At 51.8% G+C, this 18,368-nt stretch overlaps 1 protein-coding gene across 3 annotated transcripts in view; it reads left to right on the top strand.

The window, feature by feature from the left end:
* The window catches only part of ttll5 (tubulin tyrosine ligase-like family, member 5), a 509,143-nt gene that overhangs the window by 357,173 nt on the left and 133,602 nt on the right, over positions 1 to 18,368 (top strand). For all 3 annotated transcript variants that reach the window (XM_038821737.1, XM_038821754.1, XM_038821747.1), the window contains exon 29: positions 9,165 to 9,354. In XM_038821737.1, coding sequence (XP_038677665.1) covers positions 9,165 to 9,354 — 190 coding nt within the window. The remainder of the gene's footprint in view (positions 1 to 9,164; positions 9,355 to 18,368) is intronic.

Here is an 18,368-nt window from a genome sequence, read left to right as displayed (position 1 = left end):
CCCACAGTTGAAAGATGTGCAGGTTAGGTGGATTGGTCATTCTAAATTACCCTTAGTGTCCAAAAAGGTTAAATGGGGGTTACTGGGTTACAGGGATAGGGTAAAGACATGGGCTTGAGTAGGGTGCTCTTTCTAAGAGCCGGTGCAGACTCGATGGGCCGAATGGCCTCCTTCTGCACTGTAAATTCTATGATTCTATGAGGAGGAGGCCATTCAGCCCATCGAGTCTGGATCGGCCCTTGGAAAGAGCACCCTACTTAAGCCCACGCCTCCTCCCGATCCCCGTAACCCAGTAACCCACCTAACCTTTTGGACACTAAGGGCAATTTATCACGGCCAGTCAACCTAATCTACACATCTTTGGACTATGGGAGGAAACCGGAGCACCCGGAGGAAACCCATGCAGACACAGGGAGAACGTGAAACTCCACAAACATAGTCACCCAAGGCTGGAATTGAACCTGGGACACTGGATCTTTGAGGCAACAGTGCTGACCACTGTGCCACCGTGCCGACCGAAGGACAAAGAAGAATACAGAGTAAAATGATCTGGGGGGAAGCCAATTTCAACGGGGTAAAATGTATTGGGGTCAAATAAACTGGAGTTGAATGGTGAAAAAGGAAAGAATTCAGACACTAGAAGAGTATAAATTGGTAAGGAGGTGATATTGAAAACTGTCTGTGCTTAAAGTTGATAAGGCACCAGAACCAGATTAGATACATCCAAGGATACAGAGGGAAGTGGGATTCAGAGGCCAGAATCTTTCAGTCTTCTTTTGATTTGGGTGTGGTGTCAGAAGACTGGAGAATTGCAAACATTACACGCTTGTTCAAAAAAGGGTGTAAAGATCCGCCCAACAATCACAGGCCAGTCAGACTAACTTCAGTGGTGGGATAGCTCCAAGAAATACTGGGCGCCACGCTGAGAAGGCGTGGAGTTGGAGTACAGATTTGGAGACGTGGGCGATGTTGGAGGCTGGTTTTTGTAAAGGTGTAGGGGTTGTGGGCGCTGCCAATGGCACCACTCCCATTTACCCCAGGGAGCTCAGCGGTGGTGTCACGTTGAAAATCTGGAGGCAGTTTCGGCAGCAATTTGAATAGAGGGCGGGGTTGAAGATGATGCCGATCCGAGGGAACCATGGCTTCGAGCCTGGGAGGATAGACGTGAGGTTTCAGAGTTGGGAGGAACGGGGGTGGCTGAAATAAAGGATTGGTTTTTAAAAGGTCAATTTGTGACCTTGGAGGAGCAGGAGACGAAATATGGGGTGTGGGGGGGGGGAGGGTGGTTGTCTTGGCGATCTATGGGAGGATATTGGAGGAGGACAGGGCGTCTCTGGAGGTGTTCACTGCCAAGTGGGAGGGGGAGATGTGGATGGACCTGGAGGAGGGATTGTGGTATGTGGTGCTGGGAAGGGTGAATGTCTCAACCTCGTATACGAGGCTGGAGCTGGTTCAGTTAAAAGTGGTACATAGAGCCCACCTATTGAGGTTGTCGATTGTTTGAGGGGATTGAGGGTGTGTGTGAGTAGTGCGGGAGGGGCCCGGCCAATCATGTGCACATGTTCTGGTCCTGCCCAAAGTTGAAGGACAGAAACGGCAGGATTGTGTGCTGGCTAGATGGATAAAGAACTGGCTGGGCAACAGGAGATAGAGAGTAACAGTGGAAAGGAGTTTGTCAGAATGGAGATATGTAACTAGTGGTGTTCCACAAGGATCAGTGCTGGGACCACTGTTGTAAAGATAGGTGGAGTTGCAGATAGTGAAGAGACTGTGAGAGAATACAGCAGAATATAGATAGATTGGAGAATTGGGCAGAGAAATGGCAGATGGCGTTCAATCCGGACAAATACGAGATAATGCATTTTGAAAGGTCAAATTTAGGTGTGAATTATACAGTAAATGGCAGAACCCTTAGCAGCATTGACATACAGAGGGATCTGGGCGGTCAGGTCTATAGTTCCATGAAAGTGGCAATACAGGTGGATAAGGTGGTCAAGAAGGCATACGGCATGCTTGCCTTCATCGGCCGGGGCATTGAGTACAAGAGTTGGCAAGTCATGTTTCAGTTGTATAAAACTTTAGTTAGGCTGCATTGGGAATATTGGGTGCAGTTCTGTCGCCGCAGTACCAGAAGGGCTTTGGAGAGGATGCAAAGAAGGTTCACCAGGATGTTGCCTGGTCTGGAGTGGGTCAGCAATGAGGAGTGAACAAAGAAAAGTACAGCACAGGAACAGGCCCTTCGGCCCTCCAAGCCAGTGCCGACCATGCTGCCCGTCTAAACTAAAATCCTCTCCACTTCCTGGGTCCGTATCCCTCTATTCCCATCCTTATCATGTATTTGTCAAGATGCCCCTTAAATGTCGCTATCGTTCCTGCTTCCACCACCTCCTCCGGCAGCGAGTTCCAGGCACCCACTACTCTCTGTGTAAAAAACGTGCCTCGTACATCTCCTCTAAACCTTGCCCCTCGCACCTTAAACCTATGCCCCCTAGTAATTGACCCCTCTACCCTGGGGAAAAGCTTCTGACTTTTCCACTCTGTCTATGCCCCTCATAATTTTGTAGACCTCTATCAGGTCGCCTCTCAATCTCCGTCGTTCCAGTGAGAACAAACCGAGTTGATTCAACCGCTCCTCATAGCTAATGCCCTCCATACCAGGCAACATCCTGGTAAATCTCTTCTGCATCCTCTCTAAAGCCTCCACATCCTTCTGGTAGTGTGGCGACCAGAATTGAATACTATACTCCAAGTGTGGCCTAACTAAGGTTCCATACAGCTGCAACATGACTTGCCAATTCTTATACTCAATGCCCCGTCCAATGAAGGCAAGCATGCCATATGCCTTCTTGACTACCTTCCCCACCTGTATTGCCCCTTTCAGTGACCTGTGGACCTGTACACCTAGATCTCTCTGACTTTCAATACTCTTGAGGGTTCTACCATTCACTGTATATTCGCTATCCACAATTCCACCGACCTTTGTGTCGTCTGCAAACTTACTAATCAGACCAGTTACATTTTCCTCCAAATCATTTACATATACTACGAACAGCAAAGGTCCCAGCACTGATCCCTGCGGAACACCACACGTCACAGCCCTCCAATTAGAAAAGCACCCTTCCATTACTACTCTCTGCCTTCTATGACCTAGCCAGTTCTGTATTCACCTTGCCAGCTCACCCCTGATCCCGTGTAACTTCACCTTTTGTACCAGTCTACCATGAGGGACCTTGTCAAAGGCCTTACTGAAGTCCATATAGACAACATCCACTGCCCTACCTGCATTAATCATCTTTGTAACCTCTTTGAAAAACTCTATCACGTTAGTGAGACACGACCTCCCCTTCACAAAACCATGCTGCCTCTCACTAATACGTCCATTTGCTTCCAAATGGGAGTAAAGAACAAAGAAAATTACAGCACAGGAACAGGCCCTTCGGCCCTCCCAGCCTGCGCCGATCCAGATCCTTTATCTAAACCTGTCGCCTATTTTCCAAGGATCTACTTCCCTTTGTTCCTTGCCCGTTCATATATCTGTCTAGATGCCTCTTAAATGATGCTATCGTGCCCGCCTCTACCACCTCCGCTGGCAAAGCGTTCCAGACACCCACCACCCTCTGCGTAAAAAACTTTCCACACACATCTCCCTTAAACTTTCCCTCTCACCTTGAAATCGTGACCCCCTTGTAATTGACACCCCCACTCTTGGAAAAAGCTTGTTGCTATCCATCCTGTCCATACCTCTCATAATTTCAGTCTCGAAGAATTCTCTCCAGTAATTTCCCTACCACTGACGTAAGGCTCACCGGCCTGTAGTTCCCTGGATTATCCTTGCTCGCCATCTTAAAAAAAGGAGCAACATTGGCTATTCTCCTGTCCTCTGGGACATCACCTGAAGACAGTGAGGATCCAAAGATTCCTGTCAAGGCCTCAGCAATTTCCTCTCTAGCCTCCTTCAGTATTCTGTGGTAGATCCCAATAGGCCCTGGGGACCTATCTACCTTAATATTTTTCAAGACGCCCCACACCTCTTCTTTTTGGATCTCAATGTGACCCAAGCTATCTATACACCCTTCTCCAGACTCAACATCCACCAATTCTTTCTCTTTGGTGAATACTGATGCAAAGTATTCATTTAGTACCTCGCCCATTTCCTCTGGCCCCACACATAGATTCCCTTGCCTATCCTTCAGTGGGCCAACCCTTTCCCTGGCTACCCTCTTGCTTTTTATGTACGTGTAAAAAGCTTTGGGATTTTCCTTAACCCTATTTGCCAACAAATTTTCGTGACCTCTTCTAGCCCTCCTGACTCCTTGCTTAAGTTCCTTCCTACTTGCCTTAGATTCCACACAGGCTTCGTCTGTTCCCAGCCTTCTAGTCCTGACAAATGCCTCCTTTTTTTTGACGAGGCCAACAATATCTCTCGTTATCCAAGGTTCCCGAAATTTGCCGTACTTATCCTTCTTCCGCACAGGAACATGCCGGTCCTGACTTCCTTTCAGCTGACATTTCAAAGCCTCCCACATGTCATATGGGGTTCAGGGTGTACTACCTAGATGGATAAAGAACTGGCTGGGCAACAGGAGACAGAGAGTAGTGGTGGAAGGGAGTGTCTCAAAATGGAATAAGGTGACTAGTGGTGTTCCACAGGGATCCGTGCTCAGACCACTGTTGTTTGTGATATACATAAATGATCTGGACTAAGGTATAAGTGGTCTGATAAGCAAGTTTGCAGATGATACTAAGATTGGTGGAGTTGCAGATAGCGAGGCGGACTGCCAGAGAATACAGCAAAATATAGATAGATTGGAGAGTTGGGCAGATAAATGGCAGATGGAGTTCAATCCAGGCAAATGCGAGGTGATGCATTTTGGAAGGTCTAACTCAAGAGCAGACTATATGGTCAATGGAAGAGTCCTGGGGAAAATTGATGTACAGAGAGATCTGGGAGTTCAGGTCCATTGTACCCTGAAGGTGGCAACGCACGTCGATAGAGTGGCCAAGAAGGCATACAGCATGCTTGCCTTCATCGGACGGGGTATTGAGTACAAGAGTCGGCAGGTCATGTTACAGTTGTATCGGACTTTGGTTAGGCCACATTTGGAATACTGCGTGCAGTTCTGGTCGCCACATTACCAGAAGGATGTGGATGCTTTAGAGAGGGTGCAGAGGAGGTTCACCAGGATGTTGCCTGGTATGGAGGGTGCTAGCTATGAAGAAAGGTTGAGTAGATTAAGATTGTTTTCATTGGAAAGACGGAGGTTGAGGGGAGACTTGATTGAGGCCTACAAAATTATGGGAGGTATGGACAGGGTGGATAGCAACAAGCTTTTTCCAAGAGTGGGGGTGTCAATTACAAGGGGTCACGATTTCAAGGTGAGAGGGGAAAAGTTTCAGGGAGATGTGCGTGGAAAGTTTTTTACGCAGAGGGTGGTGGGCGCCTGGAATGCTTTGCCAGCGGAGGTGGTAGAGGCGGGCACGATAGCATCATTTAAGAAGCATCTAGACAGGTATATGAACGGGTGGGGAACAGAGAATTGGACCTTGGAAAATAGGCAACAGGTTTATATAAAGGATCTGGATCGGCACAGGCTGGGAGGGCCGAAGGGCCTGTTCCTGTGCTGTAATTTTCTTTGTTCTTTGTTCTTATGTCAGAATGTTGATTTACCCTCAAACATCCGCCCCCAATCTAGGTTCTTCAGTTCCCGCCTAATATTGTTATAATTAGCCTTCCCCCAATTTAGCACATTCACCCTAGGACCACTCTTATCCTTGTCCACCAGCACTTTAAAACTTACTGAATTATGGTCACTGTTCCAGAAATGTTCCCCTACTGAAACCTCTACCACCTGGCCGGGCTCATTCCCCAATACCAGGTCCAATGCAGCCCCTTCCCTAGTTGGACTATCTACATATTGTTTTAAGAAGCCCTCCTGGATGCTCCTTACAAACTCTGCCCTGTCCAAGCCCTTAGCTTAGTGAGTCCCAGTCAATATTGGGGAAGTTGAAGTCTACCCTCACAACAACCTTGTTGTTTTTACTCTTTTCCAAAATCTGTCTACCTAATCTGCTCCTCTATCTCCCGCTGGCTGTTGGGAGGCCTGTAGTAAACCCCCAACATTGTGACTGCACCCTTCTTATTCCTGATCTCTACCCATATAGCCTCGCTGCCCTCTGAGGTGTCCTCCCGTAGTACAGCTGTGATATTCTCCCTAACCAGTAGCACAACTCCGCCACCCCTTTTACATCCCCCTCTATCCCACCTGAAACATCTAAATCCTGGAACGTTTAGCTGCCAATCCTGTCCTTCCCTCAACCAGGTCTCTGTAATGGCAACAACATCATAGTTCCAAGTACTAATCCAAGCCTTACCCGTAATACTTCTTGCATTGAAACATATGCACTTCAGGCCACCAGACCCACTGTGTTCAGCAACATCTCCCTGTCTGCTCTGCCTCAGAGCCATACTGGCCCTATTCCCTAGTTCTCCCTCAATGCTTTCACCTTCTGACCTATTGCTCCGGTACCCACCCCCTGCCATACCTCGCGGCCAGGATATTTATGCCTCTCCAGTTTAGATGCAACCCATCCTTCTTATACAGGTTACTCCTGCCCCGGAGGAGCTCCCAGTGGTCCAGATAACTGAAACCCTCCTTCCTGCACCAGCTGTTAAAGCCACGTTTTTAGCTGCTCTATCTAAAGCGAGGTTGAATAAACTTGGATTGTTTTCATTGGAAAGACGAAGGCTGAACAGAGACCTGATTGAAGTCCAGAAAATTATGAGAGGTATAGACAGGGTGAATAGTCTGAAGCTTTTTCCCAGGGTGGAAGTGTCAATTACAAGAGGTCACAGGTTCAAGGTGAGAGGGGAAAGTTTAAGGGAGATGTGCGGGGAAAGTTTTTCACACAAAGGGTGGTGGGTGCCTGGAATGCGTTGCCAGTGGAGGTGGTGGAGACAGGCACGATAGCAATGTTTTAGACATATTTTGATAGACACATGATTGGGCGGGGAATGGAGGAATACAGATCGCTTGGGCAACAAGTAGGTGTAAATTAGGAATCTGGATCGGCGCAGGCTTGGTGGGCCGAAGGGCCTGTTCCTGTGCTGTAATGTTTGTTGTTTTGGGGGTCCATGTCGGCGATCTGGCGTGTGGATTTGGAGCCCAATACCCTGGGGACCATATTCGGGGTGTCGGACTTGCTGGGGTTGCAGACGGGTGCGCGGGCAGATGTGTTGGCCTTCGCCTCGCTGATCACTCACAGGCGGGTCGGATTGGGGTGGAGATCAGCTTCTCCCCCCTCTGCTTTGGTGTGGCTGAGGGATTTAATGGAGCTCCCGCTTTTGGAAAAGGTGAAATCTGCCTTGACGGGGCCGGGCGAGGGGATCCACGAGATGGGGTCTGTTTCTATTGCATTTTGAAGAGCTGGTTGTCACTAACGGGTAGGGCGTTGCTTCGAGGTTATTTCAGTTAGAAATGTTCTGTTGTGTGATTGTTAAAATGTTAAAATTTGAATAAAAATATTTTCAAAACAAAAAAATACTTGGCGCGACTCAGCTGCCTCTTTGCACTGGATTCGTGTTGGGACGAGGCTGTTGATCCTCGGGAGAGGCTTCCATCAAGAACGGAATCTTTGCAGCGGCACATCACAATCTGGGTATCGCTCTCGCTGGGCGAAATCCAGGCAATGCCAATCTAAATGAGCCATGAGGCTCATTAGGTCAGTGCGGCTTCAACTGCAACAAAATCATGAACCAGTCGTGATGGCACCTCGGGAGGGGGGGGGGGGGGGGATGATGGCACCTGGTCTCCAGGTGGTCGGGCACTGGGCAGGGTGGCACCTGGGCACTGCCGCCCGGACGCTCTGGCATTGCCACCCTGCCCGTCATTTCCCTATTGCTTCAGGTGGGATTGGGAATTTGAGCAGCCTTCACCCCCATCCCTTCATTGGGAATGTTACTGCCATAATGAGACAAACAAATTTGAATTTAATTTGGGAAGCAAACCAACCACTGGTGTTCTCACATTTTCCATCTGGCCCCTGAAGTGGGAGAAACTTTCCAAACGGGGCCTGATCTTCAGGGTTGTGCCGTCATTTTGTTTATTGGTAAAACAAAAGCAAAGTTCAGAAGTAGCAGGCCCAGATTTTCTGCTAAATTCAATTTTGTAAAAATGTGTAAAGATTTTTGAACTTCCAAACGAGTACTGTGGAATTAGGCAAGAAACGTTTGGGAAAGGTGTCATTGCGACATGTCTTCTGATCAGTGATGAGGCCGTACTATAGACTGGCATTGCTCCAAATACTGCATTTCTGTAGCCTCAGAATTGGCAAATAAAGAAAGAATTTATATTTATATAGTAATCCCAGGACAATAAGTAGCTGTGGTAATGCAAGAGATTCAACAACCAAATTATTCACAGCAGGTTCCTAAATGGTGCTATGTGATAATGACCTGATTGATAATCTGTGTCTAGTGATGCTGGTTCTAAATAATGGCCTGGGATCTTTTCTATCCGGCTGGAAGAGCAGATGGGGCTGCAGTGCCATCTGAAAGGCAACAAACGCCTCTGAGAGTGCAGCATCGCACAGAGACTGTCAGTGGGATGTGCTCTAACCTCTGTTCATGTCTCTGGAGTGGAACTTGAACATCCGATTCTCCAGTTTAGAGGAACTTGGGATGTGCAAAAAAAAAAACCTTGGTCCTGTCAGTTCCTGAAAATTAACTTTATTACAGCTTCCTCTCTGAAACCTGTTCCAATTCCAGCAGATACCAGCCCACCATTAGGTACTGTCGAGAGATGTGTTCACTCAATCCTGATCGTTCCACCCAGCCCTATCCAGGCTGTTGCTCCTGTGTGACGTGGAGAGAAGGATGGGGAGCAGGGTACCATTCAGTAATCTTTTCCCCTACTCCATCATCTCCACGGCAATATCTCACAGAGTGCAGAGTATAATTGGAGGCAGATTCTCTCACTGTGCTGCCTTACAATGCCACATCCTCACGTAGCATTTTGAGAGGAGAGAGGAATTGATAACATGTACTCTAGTGTATGAAGTACTTTTTTGATCGCAGTATGTCCACCTGCTAACCATGGGACTCTCTCTCTCTTTCTCTCTGCCTATCCATCCATGTATATGCAACCCACACATACACATACATACAGAGGTTCCATGGATGGCCTGAGCTGGGAGCACGAGGTTGAGTGTGCGTACAACATGGTGACGGGAGTGACTCCAAAGCAGAGATACCAGCCCACGTCCGGAAGCCAGCAACTGCAGTACGCACTCCAACAGCTGCAGCAACAACAGCAGCAATCCCGGCAGCTACTGAACACCAGCCGAGCTCGGCACCAGGTAAAGGGTGAGGGAGAGGCATAACACCAGGTAAAGGGTGGGGGAGAGGCATAACACCAGGTAAAGGGGGTGGGAGAGGCATAACACCAGGTAAAGGGGGTGGGGGAGAGGCATAACACCAGGTAAAGGGTGGGGGAGAGGCATAACACCAGGTAAAGGGTGGGGGAGGCATAACACCAGGTAAAGGGTGAGGGAGAGGCATAACACCAGGTAAAGGGGGTGGGAGAGGCATAACACCAGGTAAAGGGGGTGGGGGAGAGGCATAACACCAGGTAAAGGGTGGGGGAGAGGCATAACACCAGGTAAAGGGTGAGGGAGAGGCATAACACCAGGTAAAGGGGGTGGGGGAGAGGCATAACACCAGGTAAAGGGGGTTGGGGGAGAGGCATAACACCAGGTAAAGGGTGGGGGAGAGGCATAACACCAGGTAAAGGGGGTGGGGGAGGCATAACACCAGGTAAAGGGGGTGGGAGAGGCATAACACCAGGTAAAGGGGGTGGGGGAGGCATAACACCAGGTAAAGGGGGTGGGGGAGGCATAACACCAGGTAAAGGGGGTGGGAGAGGCATAACACCAGGTAAAGGGGGTGGGAGAGGCATAACACCAGGTAAAGGGGGTGGGGGAGGCATAACACCAGGTAAAGGGTGAGGGAGAGGCATAACACCAGGTAAAGGGGGTGGGGGAGGCATAACACCAGGTAAAGGGTGGGGGAGAGGCATAACACCAGGTAAAGGGGGTGGGGGAGAGGCATAACACCAGGTAAAGGGTGAGGGAGAGGCATAACACCAGGTAAAGGGTGAGGGAGAGGCATAACACCAGGTAAAGGGGGTGGGGGAGGCATAACACCAGGTAAAGGGTGAGGGAGAGGCATAACACCAGGTAAAGGGTGGGGGAGGCATAACACCAGGTAAAGGGGGTGGGGGAGGCATAACACCAGGTAAAGGGTGGGGGAGAGGCATAACACCAGGTAAAGGGTGGGGGAGAGGCATAACACCAGGTAAAGGGGGTGGGAGAGGCATAACACCAGGTAAAGGGGGTGGGGGAGAGGCATAACACCAGGTAAAGGGTGGGGGAGAGGCATAACGGCAGGTAAAGGGGGTGGGAGAGGCATAACACCAGGTAAAGGGGGTGGGGGAGAGGCATAACACCAGGTAAAGGGGGTGGGGGAGGCATAACACCAGGTAAAGGGGGTGGGAGAGGCATAACACCAGGTAAAGGGTGAGGGAGAGGCATAACACCAGGTAAAGGGGGTGGGGGAGAGGCATAACACCAGGTAAAGGGGGTGGGGGAGGCATAACACCAGGTAAAGGGTGGGTGAGGCATAACACCAGGTAAAGGGGTGGGGGAGAGGCATAACACCAGGTAAAGGGGGTGGGGGAGGCATAACACCAGGTAAAGGGTGGGGGAGGCATAACACCAGGTAAAGGGGGTGGGGGAGGCATAACACCAGGTAAAGGGGGTGGGAGAGGCATAACACCAGGTAAAGGGGGTGGGAGAGGCATAACACCAGGTAAAGGGGGTGGGGGAGAGGCATAACACCAGGTAAAGGGGGTGGGGGAGAGGCATAACACCAGGTAAAGGGGGTGGGGGAGGCATAACACCAGGTAAAGGGGGTGGGGGAGAGGCATAACACCAGGTAAGGGGGTGGGGGAGGCATAACACCAGGTAAAGGGGGTGGGAGAGGCATAACACCAGGTAAAGGGGGTGGGTGAGGCATAACACCAGGTAAAGGGGTGGGGGAGGCATAACACCAGGTAAAGGGGGTGGGGAAGGCATAACACCAGGTAAAGGGTGGGGGAGGCATAACACCAGGTAAAGGGGGTGGGGGAGGCATAACACCAGGTAAAGGGGGTGGGAGAGGCATAACACCAGGTAAAGGGGGTGGGGGAGGCATAACACCAGGTAAAGGGTGGGGGAGGCATAACACCAGGTAAAGGGGGTGGGAGAGGCATAACACCAGGTAAAGGGGGTGGGGGAGGCATAACACCAGGTAAAGGGGGTGGGAGAGGCATAACACCAGGTAAAGGGGGTGGGGGAGGCATAACACCAGGTAAAGGGGGTGGGGGAGGCATAACACCAGGTAAAGGGTGGGGAGGCATAACACCAGGTAAAGGGGGTGGGGGAGGCATAACACCAGGTAAAGGGGGTGGGGGAGGCATAACACCAGGTAAAGGGTGGGGGAGGCATAACACCAGGTAAAGGGGGTGGGGGAGAGGCATAACACCAGGTAAAGGGGGTGGGAGAGGCATAACACCAGGTAAAGGGTGGGAGAGGCATAACACCAGGTAAAGGGGGTGGGAGAGGCATAACACCAGGTAAAGGGGGTGGGAGAGGCATAACACCAGGTAAAGGGGGTGGGGGAGAGGCATAACACCAGGTAAAGGGGGTGGGAGAGGCATAACACCAGGTAAAGGGTGGGGGAGGCATAACACCAGGTAAAGGGTGGGGGAGAGGCATAACACCAGGTAAAGGGGGTGGGGGAGAGGCATAACACCAGGTAAAGGGGGTGGGAGAGGCATAACACCAGGTAAAGGGGGTGGGGGAGAGGCATAACACCAGGTAAAGGGTGGGAGAGGCATAACACCAGGTAAAGGGGGTGGGGGAGGCATAACACCAGGTAAAGGGTGGGGGAGGCATAACACCAGGTAAAGGGGGTGGGAGAGGCATAACACCAGGTAAAGGGGGTGGGAGAGGCATAACACCAGGTAAAGGGGGTGGGAGAGGCATAACACCAGGTAAAGGGGGTGGGGAAGGCATAACACCAGGTAAAGGGGGTGGGGAAGGCATAACACCAGGTAAAGGGGGTGGGGAAGGCATAACACCAGGTAAAGGGGGTGGGGGAGAGGCATGACACCAGGTAAAGGGGGTGAGGGAGGCATAACACCAGGTAAAGGGGGGGGGGGGAGAGGCATAACACCAGGTAAAGGGGGTGAGGGAGGCATAACACCAGGTAAAGGGGGTGGGGAAGGCATAACACCAGGTAAAGGGGGTGGGGAAGGCATAACACCAGGTAAAGGGGGTGGGAGAGGCATAACGCCAGGTAAAGGGGGTGAGGGAGGCATAACACCAGGTAAAGGGGGTGGGGAAGGCATAACACCAGGTAAAGGGGGTGGGGGAGAGGCATAACACCAGGTAAAGGGGGTGGGAGAGAGGCATAACGCCAGGTAAAGGGGGTGGGGGAGAGGCATAACACCAGGTAAAGGGGGTGGGAGAGGCATAACGCCAGGTAAAGGGGGTGGGGGAGGCATAACGCCAGGTAAAGGGGGTGGGGGAGGCATAACACCAGGTAAAGGGTGGGGGAGGCATAACACCAGGTAAAGGGGGTGGGGGAGGCATAACACCAGGTAAAGGGGGTGGGAGAGGCATAACACCAGGTAAAGGGTGGGGGAGGCATAACACCAGGTAAAGGGGGTGGGGGAGGCATAACACCAGGTAAGGGTGAGGGAGAGGCATAACACCAGGTAAAGGGTGGGGGAGGCATAACACCAGGTAAAGGGGGTGGGGGAGGCATAACACCAGGTAAAGGGGGTGGGAGAGGCATAACACCAGGTAAAGGGTGGGGGAGGCATAACACCAGGTAAAGGGGGTGGGGGAGGCATAACACCAGGTAAAGGGGGTGGGAGAGGCATAACACCAGGTAAAGGGGGTGGGGGAGAGGCATAACACCAGGTAAGGGTGGGGGAGAGGCATAACACCAGGTAAAGGGGGTGGGGGAGAGGCATAACACCAGGTAAAGGGGGTGGGAGAGGCATAACGCCAGGTAAAGGGGGTGGGGGAGGCATAACACCAGGTAAAGGGGGTGGGGGAGAGGCATAACACCAGGTAAAGGGGGTGGGAGAGGCATAACGCCAGGTAAAGGGGGTGGGGGAGGCATAACACCAGGTAAAGGGGGTGGGGGAGAGGCATAACACCAGGTAAAGGGGGTGGGGGAGAGGCATAACACCAGGTAAAGGGGGTGGGGGAGAGGCATAACACCAGGTAAAGGGGGTGGGAGAGGCATAACACCAGGTAAAGGGGGTGGGAGAGGCATAACACCAGGTAAAGGGTGGGGGAGGCATAACACCAGGTAAAGGGGGTGGGAGGCATAACACCAGGTAAAGGGGGTGGGGGAGAGGCATAACACCAGGTAAAGGGGGTGGGAGAGGCATAACACCAGGTAAAGGGGGTGGGGGAGGCATAACACCAGGTAAAGGGTGGGGGAGGCATAACACCAGGTAAAGGGGGTGGGAGGCATAACACCAGGTAAAGGGGGTGGGAGGCATAACACCAGGTAAAGGGGGTGGGGGAGAGGCATAACACCAGGTAAAGGGGGTGGGAGAGGCATAACACCAGGTAAAGGGGGTGGGGGAGGCATAACACCAGGTAAAGGGGGTGGGGGAGGCATAACACCAGGTAAAGGGGGTGGGGGAGGCATAACACCAGGTAAAGGGGGTGGGAGGCATAACACCAGGTAAAGGGGGTGGGAGAGGCATAACACCAGGTAAAGGGGGTGGGAGAGGCATAACACCAGGTAAAGGGGGTGGGGGAGAGGCATAACACCAGGTAAAGGGGGTGGGGGAGAGGCATAACACCAGGTAAAGGGTGGGGGGAGGCATAACACCAGGTAAAGGGTGAGGGAGAGGCATAACACCAGGTAAAGGGGGTGGGGGAGAGGCATAACACCAGGTAAAGGGTGGGGGAGGCATAACACCAGGTAAAGGGTGAGGGAGAGGCATAACACCAGGTAAAGGGGGTGGGGGAGAGGCATAACACCAGGTAAAGGGGGTGGGGGAGAGGCATAACACCAGGTAAAGGGTGGGGGAGGCATAACACCAGGTAAAGGGTGAGGGAGAGGCATAACACCAGGTAAAGGGGGTGGGGGAGAGGCATAACACCAGGTAAAGGGGGTGGGAGAGGCATAACACCAGGTAAAGGGGGTGGGGGAGGCATAACACCAGGTAAAGGGTGGGGGAGGCATAACACCAGGTAAAGGGGGTGGGGGAGAGGCATAACACCAGGTAAAGGGGGTGGGAGAGGCATAACACCAGGTAAAGGGGGTGGGGGAGAGGCATAACACCAGGTAAAGGGGGTGGGGGAGAGGCATAACACCAGGTAAAGGGTGGGGGAGGCATAACACCAGGTAAAGGGTGAGGGAGAGGCATAACACCAGGTAAAGGGGGTGGGGGAGAGGCATAACACCAGGTAAAGGGGGTGGGGGAGGCATAACACCAGGTAAAGGGGGTGGGGGAGAGGCATAACACCAGGTAAAGGGTGGGGGAGAGGCATAACACCAGGTAAAGGGGGTGGGAGAGGCATAACACCAGGTAAAGGGTGAGGGAGGCATAACACCAGGTAAAGGGGGTGGGGAAGGCATAACACCAGGTAAAGGGGGTGGGAGAGGCATAACACCAGGTAAAGGGGGTGGGGGAGGCATAACACCAGGTAAAGGGTGAGGGAGAGGCATAACACCAGGTAAAGGGGGTGGGAGAGGCATAACACCAGGTAAAGGGGGTGGGGGAGGCATAACACCAGGTAAAGGGGGTGGGGGAGGCATAACACCAGGTAAAGGGTGAGGGAGAGGCATAACACCAGGTAAAGGGTGAGGGAGAGGCATAACACCAGGTAAAGGGGGTTGGGGGAGAGGCATAACACCAGGTAAAGGGGGTGGGAGAGGCATAACACCAGGTAAAGGGTGGGGGAGGCATAACACCAGGTAAAGGGGGTGGGGAAGGCATAACACCAGGTAAAGGGGGTGGGGGAGGCATAACACCAGGTAAAGGGGGTGGGAGAGGCATAACACCAGGTAAAGGGTGGGGGAGGCATAACACCAGGTAAAGGGGGTGGGTGAGGCATAACACCAGGTAAAGGGGGTGGAGGAGGCATAACACCAGGTAAAGGGTGGGGGAGAGGCATAACACCAGGTAAAGGGTGGGGGAGGCATAACACCAGGTAAAGGGGGTGGGGGAGAGGCATAACACCAGGTAAAGGGGGTGGGAGAGGCATAACACCAGGTAAAGGGGGTGGGGGAGGCATAACACCAGGTAAAGGGGGTGGGAGAGGCATAACACCAGGTAAAGGGGGTGGGAGGGAGGCATAACACCAGGTAAAGGGGGTGGGAGGCATAACACCAGGTAAAGGGGGTGGGAGACGCATAACACCAGGTAAAGGGGGTGGGGGAGAGGCATAACACCAGGTAAGGGGGGGTGGGGGAGAGGCATAACACCAGGTAAAGGGGGTGGGGGAGGCATAACACCAGGTAAAGGGGGTGGGAGAGGCATAACACCAGGTAAAGGGTGGGAGAGGCATAACACCAGGTAAAGGGTGGGGGAGGCATAACACCAGGTAAAGGGTGTGGGAGGCATAACACCAGGTAAAGGGGGTGGGGGAGGCATAACACCAGGTAAAGGGTGGGGGAGAGGCATAACACCAGGTAAAGGGGGTGGGGGACAGGCATAACACCAGGTAAGGGGGTGGGAGAGGCATAACACCAGGTAAAGGGGGTGGGGGAGGCATAACACCAGGTAAAGGGGGGTGGGGGAGGCATAACACCAGGTAAAGGGTGGGGGAGAGGCATAACACCAGGTAAAGGGGGTGGGAGAGGCATAACACCAGGTAAAGGGGGTGGGAGAGGCATAACACCAGGTAAAGGGGGTGGGGGAGGCATAACACCAGGTAAAGGGGGTGGGGGAGAGGCATAACACCAGGTAAAGGGGGTGGGAGAGGCATAACACCAGGTAAAGGGGGTGGGGGAGGCATAACACCAGGTAAAGGGTGGGGGAGAGGCATAACACCAGGTAAAGGGGGTGGGGGAGGCATAACACCAGGTAAAGGGGGTGGGGAAGGCATAACACCAGGTAAAGGGGGTGGGAGAGGCATAACACCAGGTAAAGGGTGGGGGAGGCATAACACCAGGTAAAGGGTGGGGGAGAGGCATAACACCAGGTAAAGGGTGGGGGAGAGGCATAACACCAGGTAAAGGGTGAGGGAGGCATAACACCAGGTAAAGGGTGGGGGAGAGGCATAACACCAGGTAAAGGGGGTGGGGGAGAGGCATAACACCAGGTAAAGGGTGAGGGAGAGGCATAACACCAGGTAAAGGGGGTGGGGGAGAGGCATAACACCAGGTAAAGGGTGGGGGAGGCATAACACCAGGTAAAGGGGGTGGGAGAGGCATAACACCAGGTAAAGGGGGTGGGGGAGAGGCATAACACCAGGTAAAGGGGGTGGGAGAGGCATAACGCCAGGTAAAGGGTGAGGGGCTCTTACAATTATGAGTTTTATAAGATTGTTATGGTTTGTGACTGTGCTTTATATTTGACCGATGAGCGGTTTCTGAAGTCTGACAGCCAGCCTGGGTGGTATGATTGTTGAGATTAAAAGGGCCACGTTATTTTACTGAGAAGAAGGTGCAAGGTGTTTACACTTCTGGACAATGGCAGTAGCCTGTGTGCTGACGGTGAATAGACTGAGGGCAGATTCTCCAACCTCCCAGTCATGTTGTGGGTAAAATGTTGGAAAAGGTTATAAGAGATAGGGTTTATAATCATCTTGAAAAGAACAAGTTGATTAGCGATACTCAACACGGTTTTGTGAAGGGTAGGTCATGTCTCACAAACCTTATTGAGTTTTTTGAGAAGGTGACCAAACAGGTGGATCAGGGTAAAGCTGTTGATGTGGTGTATATGGATTTCAGTAAGGCGTTTGATAAGGTTCCCCACGGTAGGCTATTGCAGAAAATAAGGAAGTATGGAATTGAAGGTGATTTAGCGGTTTGGATCAGTAATTGGCTAGCTGAAAGAAGACAGAGGGTGGTGGTTGATGGCAAATGTTCATCCTGGAGTTCAGTTACTAGTGGTGTACCGCAAGGATCTGTTTTGGGGCCACTGCTGTTTGTCATTTTTATAAATGACCTGGAAGAGGGTGTAGAAGGATGGGTTAGTAAATTTGCAGATGACACGAAGGTCGGTGGAGTTGTGGATAGTGCTGAAGGATGTTATAGGATACAGAGGGACATAGATAAGCTGCAGAGCTGGGCTGAGAGGTGGCAGATGGAGTTTAATGCGGAATAGTGTGAGGTGGTTCACTTTGGAAGGAGTAACAGGAATGCAGAGTACTGGGCTAATGGCAAGATTCTTGGTAGTGTAGATGAACAGAGAGATCTCGGCATCCAGGTACATAAATCCTTGAAAGTTGCCACCCAGGTTAATAGGGCTGTTAAGAAGGCATATGGTGTGCTAGCCTTTATAAGCAGGGGGATTGAGTTTCGGAACCACAGGATCATGCTGCAGCTGTACATAACTCTGGTGCGGCCACACCTGGAGTACTGCGTGCAGTTCTGGTCACCACATTATAGGAAGGATGTGGAAGCTTTGGAAAGGGTTTCAGAGGAGATTTACTAGGATGTTGCCTGGTATGGAGGGAAGGTCTTACGAGGAAAGGCTCAGGGAATTGAGGTTGTTTTCGTTAGAGAGGAGAAGGCTGAGAGGTGACTTAATAGAGACATATAAGATAGTCAGAGGGTTAGATAGGGTGGACAGTGAGAGTCTTTTTCCTCGGATGGTGATGACCAACACGAGGGGACATAGCTTTAAATTGAGGGGTGATAGATATAGGACAGATGTCAGAGGCAGTTTCTTTACTCAGAGAGTAGTAGGGGTGTGGAACGCCCTGCCTGCAACAGTAGTAGACTCGCCAACTTTAAGGGCATTTAAGTGGTCACTGGATAGACATATGGATGAAAATGGAATAGTGTAGGTCAGATAGGCTTCAGATGGTTTCACAGGTCGGCGCAACATCGAGGGCCGAAGGGCCCGTACTGCGCTGTAGTGTTCTATGTTCTATGTTCTATGTTCTATGTATATCTCGGTGGCAGGAGGCAGCGTGCTGTTCACTGGCTGCGAGATTCTCTGCTCCATCCGCTGTCAATTGGATTTCCTATTTAAGCCAACACACACCGCTGGGAAACCCACGGGTGGGGTTGCGCTGCCTGAGGGACCAGAGAATCCAGCCGCTAGCGAACGGCCACAGAATTCCAG

The sequence above is a fragment of the Scyliorhinus canicula genome, chromosome 2, assembly GCF_902713615.1.
Source record: "Scyliorhinus canicula chromosome 2, sScyCan1.1, whole genome shotgun sequence".
Taxonomy (NCBI): Eukaryota; Metazoa; Chordata; class Chondrichthyes; order Carcharhiniformes; family Scyliorhinidae; genus Scyliorhinus; species Scyliorhinus canicula.
Note: the sequence above shows the minus strand (reverse complement) of the source record. Positions and strands in the feature narration are given on the sequence as shown.